The 8362-nt window shown below is 40.6% G+C and overlaps 1 protein-coding gene across 2 annotated transcripts; it reads left to right on the forward strand.

The window, feature by feature from the left end:
• Window positions 1–2831: 2831 nt before the first annotated feature.
• On the forward strand, window positions 2832–6068 carry LOC136516766 (serotonin N-acetyltransferase 1, chloroplastic-like). Of its 2 annotated transcripts, none has more exons than XM_066510250.1 (8): window positions 2832–3017; window positions 3116–3207; window positions 3796–3859; window positions 4410–4596; window positions 4737–4836; window positions 4984–5084; window positions 5196–5289; window positions 5673–6068. In XM_066510250.1, the coding sequence occupies exons 1-8, from the start codon at window positions 2980–2982 to the stop codon at window positions 5750–5752; spliced, it is 756 nt and encodes a 251-aa protein (XP_066366347.1). In that variant the 5' UTR covers window positions 2832–2979; the 3' UTR covers window positions 5753–6068. The 2 variants fall into 2 exon arrangements, with proteins under 2 accessions (XP_066366347.1, XP_066366348.1); XM_066510251.1 differs by having other exon boundaries at window positions 3116–3201; window positions 5673–6067.
• The last annotated feature ends 2294 nt before the right edge of the window (window positions 6069–8362 follow it).

Here is an 8362-nt window from a genome sequence, read left to right on the forward strand (position 1 = left end):
ACATATGCATAGATGTCAAAGGGCATTGGACAGTGACAGGTGCATGTGGGCCCTATAATTTAGGAGGTTCTGCCACATGAGCCTAGCCAAAGTCCTCCCACTCATCTCCATCATTAATTCATCATTATAGTGAGATTGGGAGTGATCCAAGTGCATTGCTTGAGTAATTGCATCTAGAGGCACTTGGTGTTCGTGTTTCGCTGCGGATTTCGCTTGTTACTCTTGGTGGTTGCCGCCACCTAGACGGCTTGGAGCAGCGAGGATCGTTGAGCGGAGGGTGGTGATTGTCTCCGGCTCCGATCGTGGTGATTGTGAGGGGTTCTTGACCTTTCCCCGGCGGAGCGCCAAAAGATACTCTAGTGGATTGCTCGTGGCTTGTGTGATCCTCATCTTGTGTTGGTTGTGCGGCACCCTATTGAGGGTTTGGCGTGTGATGCCAATTAGCGCGTGAACCTCCAAGTGAGTGAATCGCCACAACGAGGACTAGCTTGCCGGCAAGCAAGCGAACCTCGGTAAAAATCATTGTGTTCATCATTGATTCCGAGGTGATTGGTCTTCATTATTATTCATCTTTGTGATTGATTGGTTCTTCATCTACACGGCGGTATAACCCTCTTGATCACTCTCTTTACTTTACCGCAAATTAGTTGACAAGCTCTTTAGTGTAGCTAGTTGTGAGAGCTTGCATGCTTGGTTGGTGTGGCTCTTTAGTTAGCCTTTGAGAGCACACTAACATAGGGTAGTGTCATACCTCTTGTGTGAATCGACACTATCTAAACTAGAATTGTGGTAGGTGGCTTGCATTTTGAGTAGGCTAGCGCAACACTTGCTTCGCCTCATAATTGTCTAACCTTTTGTTAAGTGTTGTTGTAGAAATTTTTTTTTGGCTATTCACCCCCCCTCCCTCTAGCCATTAGGACCTTTCACCAACTGAAAGCAATTCAAGAGACCATAACAGGATTTCTTAATGACCAGGTCTTAAACCCCGCCGGCGAGTTCTACAATGACGTGAACGAAACATGGAAGCCAAACCAGATGGAGTGAATTTGTTATCCCAAGGATATGATAGAATATACAATGTAAGCTTTATTTGTAATATATATATACATATTATATGTACATAAAATAATGTACAATATATGTATATGCATGTAATATATACGTTAGTTTCATACTTTAGTTTGTACAAAATATTCGAACATTATAAACGTGTAGAATACGTATATTATTAGCAGCGTAGAATGCATATTCGAAAACCTATTCGAAAACCAAAACGAATCATCAATTAAAAATAGAAATAAAAAAAAGAAAAAAAAGAAAACCTTTAGTCTCAGTTGGTAATACCAACCGAGACTAAAGGGCCGGCCCACGTGGCCAGGCCGGGAGGCCTCTTTAGCCCCGGTTGGTATTACCAACCGGGACTAAAGGTGGAGGGGCCCTTTAGTCCCGGATTCATGCTTCCGGTTGGAAAATTGGAACTGAATGGGTTTTCCAACCGGGAGTATAGCCTGTTTCTGTACTAGTGCGGCCTAAAGTGGGGAGAAGCTCAAGGCTCGTGAGCTGATTGTTTTAGAAGCTCAAGTTAAGCTTGAGTCAGAACTAAGAGCATGTCCAAGAGTTTTCAAATCTACTCCCAATCTAGACTTTTTGGACAGGATCGAAAAAACAGCTCTCCAAAGAATAAAGAGTAAAAAAGACTGGGTTTCTGATGCAAATATATAAGAAAGAAAAAAAATATAAAAGTGGTTAGAATGATTTAAAAATAGTTCGAAGTATATTTTATGTACTGAATTTTGAAAACTATTGGAGGAACCCAACAAATATTCTCCTTACTTTTTTTCAGCCACTTGAAAAGCTAGTTGATTTACCAATTGCTTTTTTGGAACTATTGGACATGCTCTAACAAGTCTGTCGATCTCGTTCCTTATGGTACTACCCAAGACAACAACTGAACCCCAACCACTGCATAGATTTTTAGTACTCCTTCCGTCCCCATAAAAAGTATCTTTAGTTTTCGACTTTGATCAAATATATAAAAAATAATATTTTTATGCATAATTAATGAAACTAGATGAATCGCCGAATATATTTTTATATATATATTTTTGGGATATAAATATTGCTAATATTTTCTATAAATCTAGTCAAAGAATATAGCGACATTTTCTCTTGAACGACAGAGTAAGCTATAAGAGCATCTGAGTTTGGATTGGAGAAAAAGCTCCAAATCACCGGTTTTGGTCTAGAGATGAAAAAAACAATCTTCAACAACTCCTCTTCTATTTTTTTCCCACGACTCTTGAGCTATGCACGACGGAGCTGAGGAAATTCCATAGCTCACGCACTTGTTTATCGGCCATGACCCAGTCCACTCTGGCTGTGGCTGACCTGTATTTGACACATCGCATGGTTTTTTGGCTTTTGCTTGGTTTTTATTTTTTTAATAATTAATTATTGGCAAGAGAAATATTAAAAAATTGCTCCCTACTACACTTGATGTCCTCCCTAGCACACTGGGGATACGACGTGTCGTTGTAACAAACTTTTCGATCTTAATATAAATATGCGCAAACATGCGTATTCGAGAAAAAAAATTGCTCCCTTGGCAAGTTGAAAATAATTGAGGATTTGACCAATATTTTTGGGCCTATGTACTTTTATTAGGCCTTGGGCCAAGATGTAGGCTGATCTCATTTTTCATCCGGCCTTTCTGGTTGCACGCCCCTACGTGTAAGGCCCAGCCCAACAGAACCCTCGCAGTCGCAGAGTCACAGGCCCAGTTAAAATCGAGAGACCCGGCCTGCGTCCAGACTCCAGACCTTATCCACCAACCTCCGCGACCACTGGCCGCGAGCTCCCCTCCTCTCTCCCGTAACACCCACTGCTCCTCTCCGCCACCGTCGCTCACGCGGTCTCCTATCCCCCGCTCCGGTCCCCGGAGACACGCGAGCTTCCCGTTCCCGGGAACACGCGCTAAAGATGCCTCCCGCCTTCGCCGCCGCACCTTACTCCTCCATGTTAGTATCTGCGCGCCCAACCTCTGGCCCTCAAAGCCCTTGCTAGCGTTGCTAGTGCTGAACTGCTGGTGATTTTTTTTTTTTTTTGAATATTTCAGGTGTGGCGTTCGCATCCCAACGGCGTGCCGTTTCGAAGCGCGAAGCACGGTTTCCACGCCCAGATTTCTGCGTAATCGGGTGGCAGGTAAAGGCACCGCTCCCCGCGTTGCAGCGCACCGCATTGTCAGAAGTGGATGATGGGCAATGGTTGATATTGGTCAGGCTAGCGCAGCCTTCAGTAATGGTTGTTTGAGCTAACAATTGAGCCAAGTACGTGGGTACCACCGTGCTAATCAGGCAGTTTGCTGAATGGAATCACGAATGGTTGTTTGAAACCTGTGGAACCTCATATATCCTCAAACTGATGTGGTGGTTAACTGGTTAAATATCTGCAGAACTTCCCTTTTTGGGTTATCGCATTTCCTGTTAATATCTGGAAGCCTGCATTGGATCTGTTACTGGCGCACCAGTAGCTCTTAAATAAAATTGTGCCCTTATTTGTGAATTATTTTGTAGACTTCAACATGTGCAGAAATCAAAATCATGATAATAATTGATCCATCAAAGTCTGTAGATTCTGAAGCTCAATGGCAAGTTAAACATGCAAACTGTTGATTGCTCATAGGCTGATTTATATTCATTATTATGTTTTCTGTGACTATTTGTGGGCTGTTCATGAAGCGTAGGTGTTAATTTGATGATTAATAGCTCAACACTGATGGCCACACTATCATTGTAGCAAAAACACGGTCTGCATCAGCTTGGTCCTTGAAGGCTGGCTTGTGGGATTCTCTCAGATCTGGGTAAAGTACATTGTCTACACTTGCAAACACTTCATTTATATGCTTTCTTTAGGTTTTATGTTATCTATACTTCGATATGCATCTACTGGTGTAAATAAACCTCTCCTTGTTACAAATTCTCGCCTTAGCAGAAAAGGCTAAAACAGTTTATTCCCACGATATTTGGATAAAGTAAGAGAAAGAAAAGTTGAACAGGTAGGGATTTGCTCCTTGCTAATTGTCAGCCTGAGAACCATATAAATATCTAGTGGGACCAAATCATGTCTGAAGGAAAGTTTATTTTTGGAGACTCTGGGTCTTTTAGCGACAGGGGTTTGATGCAATTGTTTCTTTCCTTCCTTTTCAGCATGAAACTGTCTAGTTATTTCCCTTTGTCTTCAACCAACAATTGTATCTTCCAGCCTTATGGTAGGCATAAAGCCTGAAACCACACATTTTTAGGCATCTTTTACAATCTTGGAATCTCATTTATGGCATTCAATGGTGTTGCATTCGCGCTTTTGGTTTTCAATCTTATGGACAAAAAATGGAAATGTATTTGTTTTTTCAGCTTTTTGAAGAGTAACAACAGTACAGATACAGTAGAGCCACCACCAGCACCACTTGAAGTGGAAGAACCTTTGCCTGTGGAAATAGTACTCCTAGAAAGAACACTACTTGACGGAAGCACAGAACAGATTTTATTTTCTTCAGCTGGAGATGTTGATGTATATGATCTCCAAGCCTTATGCGATAAGGTGATCTTTCATCAACCCCAATATTTCTCAGTGTTATGTTATAGTCAATGAACTTAATGCTTCTTCTCTTGACAACTATAATTTGTTTTGAATATTGATCCCCATAACAAATGTGTTGTTTTAAATATTTGATCTCACAGGTAGGATGGCCGCGCAGGCCTCTATCAAAGATAGCAGCCTCATTAAGAAACAGCTACTTGGTTGCTACACTACATTCAATAATTAGATCTTCAGAAACAGGTACTTGCCTCATTGTTTGATTATCACAGGCTCTTCTGTGATCATATGCATTAGTTGAGGCATGTGTCCTAATCTGAAGGTTATTTGCAGAAATTCATTTTTCTAGATGATGAACATCTTAGTGTACTTGTAGAAGTTATTTGACAGAGGCAGAAGAGAAGAAACAGCTCATTGGGATGGCACGAGCAACCTCAGACCATGCCTTCAATGCTACAATTTGGGATGTTCTTGTTGATCCTTCGTACCAGGTGAGCTGATGAACTTTGCTGTTTTGCCTTTTGAGAATCCTATCCCAACATTTCTACTGGCTATATTAAAGAAGAATTATCATGATATGGCTGAGACTTCAATTATTTCAGGGTCAGGGTCTTGGTAAAGCACTCATGGAGAAAGTAATTCGTACTTTGCTCCAGAGAGACATCAACAACATTACATTGTTTGCAGATAATAAAGGTGTTGATTTCAAAATCTTCTACAACATCTTATGTAAAGAAAAATGAATTTACATGCCATGTCAAAGGAGAATAGTTGGCTAGAATTATATCTGTCCTGTTTCCTATGTGCCTTTGGCTTGTTCTCTACTTTGAATTATTTGTATAGGTGCTGCAAAATCTGTAAATCTGTTTATTCTCTGAATAATGCAAGTACCATGGAAAAGGACGTTGTAGGCACCACTTGCTTTTTTATTCACATGAGGAAGATAATTTATAATTGTGAAAAGGTGCAAAATATAGGATGTGGATGGAGATCAGCAAAATTAGTAATTGCAGCACTACAGTATTTCTATGGACTAATGGTTGTTTATATTTCCACTCTTTCGTTCTTTCTGGCTGCAGTTATAGATTTCTACAAGAACTTGGGATTTGAAGTTGATCCTCAAGGCATCAAGGGCATGTTCTGGTACCCCAGATTTTAACACCAGCAGCCAGATGGATCGTTCAAGGGGTTGTGCCTGAAGCATCTCCTGTTCTGAAAGGATAATTGCAGGTCAGATTGACAGGTCAGGGCTCCATGCCCAGATGGATGGCCCTTAACATTTCATCCTGGTGAGAAGCTAGAATTTTCTTCAATGTTAAAATGACCAGGTGATCGGCTCAGCTCACTTCACCCCTGTAACCAGAACCCAACAAAACACGCTATTTGCAATGCCCGGGTTGCATGTTCATACACGCTCTTTGGACTCTACCCATCTGTAGCATTTTCTACACTCTGAAATGAAAAAAAAAAACTGTATCCATCAGTTGTCCATATGCACACACCATCAGTCCGTGCTGTCTCTGGGAAAGAATTTGCTTTCCATCAACATCCACTTACTGTTGCTGGACCTGTAACTTCAGTTGAGTCACCGTTTACTTCAACCACCTAGAGATGTCTACGTTAGAGGCTTCAAATCAGTTACCCATGCTCAGCTGCCTGATTTTAGCTGTGAGGTTGTTGCTGTTGGTGCCATTTGCCTGTGAAGATATTTCGAGCAGCAAAGCACGGACATGAACTCACGGAGCTCATGTCATGGGCCGCTGGTCACCGATGCTAGCTTTCTCGTGGGTTTGGCTTTGGCAAAGCCATTAATCGCCGTGTATCGTCGACTACAAGCTGCTGGTTGGGGTCAGCGGCTCAGCGCACGCATTCTTGACCAGATATCAAGCTGTTCGACAGGTTGTGGACATCCATCCGTCCAGATGAAAACGGTACGGATATTTTCCGACCGTATTTGAAACCGAATCCTTTTAGAGGGGTTGAGATCTATCCGAGTCCGGATATCCAACATCCGATACTGTATCCGTATCCGAATACTCAAATCGCATATTTATGATGTCGATATCTAATCGTATCCTATCCGACATAGTTGACACTATCCGTATTCGAATTCGAATCCGGATAAAAATATGAAAACAAATGTAATATCGATGATATCCGTCCGTATCCGATCCGTTTTCATCCCTTTGTCCAAGCGCAGTGTTTGTGCTTTGAAGCTGGTCTACTAGTAGTCAGTTTCGTGCACGTTTGCAGCCCGCCGAAATAAGAAAAGAAGATCTTCAGTGTAAAGATGATATAATGCAAACGTGCATAATTTCAAAGCACGTACTGGAGATCTTCCTGCAAAAAACGTACATGCGTTTCTCAGTGTTAAAAAGATCTTCCTGCTGTAAAAAACGTGCATAGTTTCGTGCACGACATGCATAATTGACTACTAGTAGACCAGCTTCAAAGCACATAGTTTCGTGCATAATCGCTACTGGAGATCTTCAGTGTAGAAACGTACATAGTTTCGTGCACGACATTCTTCTCAGTGTAAAAGATCTTCCTGCTGTAAAAAACGTACTGGCGTTCTCTACTTTGCACCTTTGACCATAATTTCCTAATAAAATGTATCTATAAAATCTAATACGTTTTATGAGGTTATATGGTTTTCATGTTTTGAATCACATTGAGAAATAAACCCAAGTTTCAAAATAGAATATTTTATAGTAGTCAAAGTTTTAAAAAGTTGAGTGAAATTTATCTAAACTTTATTTCCTCACTCCTCTTATATTTGACGTTGGTTAGTTAAACCCATTTGGATCACAACCGGATTATAATCTGAATTATGTATAGGACTATTATAATTTAAATTATAAATTTATAATAATTAGATTGTTTGGATTCTTAGATTATTGTGGTAAATTATTGTCGGTTAAAATAAAAAATACATATCTTCTCCTTTAGTTTGGAACCACTTCAGATAAGGTGGGGGCAAGTTAAACTTTTCAGCCCCCATAATAATATCCAAAAAGCGTGTAATAAGTGGATTGTATGATTATTATAATAGAATAAATTACGACTATCATACAATAACTTGGCAGGTGGATGCAAATTGGTCCAATTCCTTATAAACTACTAAAAAAACATTAACTCGGCAAATTGGTCTATATAATGTCCAAACATTGCTAATATGGCAAAATATGTATTCGCTAGTTAGGCGCTAGAATTACTAGATAATCCTGTCAGTTTCAAACATCCCAAAAAAACTGAACAATGTACAAAAGATGATCGCATTTGCTCTAGAATTTTGAACCTTGTACTTTGGACAAGGAAGATATAATATTTTCATCTAGCCTCAGACGATAAACCATGGCCATAATCCTATCAACACCCTGTGCTAGTGTGCTATCACTCCAGTATCCAACAACAAACTCTTGATATGAACCAACGATCATCTTCGTGTGGAAGCTCCATCTTGACATGATTAGAATAGATGATTAAAGTTCAAGAACAATACACACTAACTGTCTGACTATATTTACGAGGAGCAACACCAGCTTCTCGGTGATGAGGTTCCATCACTAGTGGATTAGGTGATCGACGTTGTGAAGCGCCTGTTTTTTTTAATCTAGCTACAAACGTAGACGCTCACTTACACGAGTGTACACTCACCTCTATAAATGCACACATGCACACCCTACCCTTATGAACACCTCTGAAGAACTGAGTTGGATCGGCAAATCTCGAGATTGACGAAGTCACCACAGGCACGTCGCCTACTACT

Source organism: Miscanthus floridulus, chromosome 17 (genome assembly GCF_019320115.1).
Source record: "Miscanthus floridulus cultivar M001 chromosome 17, ASM1932011v1, whole genome shotgun sequence".
Lineage (NCBI taxonomy): Eukaryota > Viridiplantae > Streptophyta > Magnoliopsida > Poales > Poaceae > Miscanthus > Miscanthus floridulus.

Excerpts from the sequence above, each read along its gene's own strand:
- LOC136516766 (XM_066510250.1), top strand. The coding sequence starts at position 2,980 with ATGCCTCCCGCCTTCGCCGCCGCACCTTACTCCTCCAT. Across the intron at positions 3,018-3,115 it reads GCCGCACCTTACTCCTCCAT|GTGTGGCGTTCGCATCCCAA; the intron begins GTTAGTATCTGC and ends TGAATATTTCAG. Across the intron at positions 5,085-5,195 it reads TTGTTGATCCTTCGTACCAG|GGTCAGGGTCTTGGTAAAGC; the intron begins GTGAGCTGATGA and ends CAATTATTTCAG.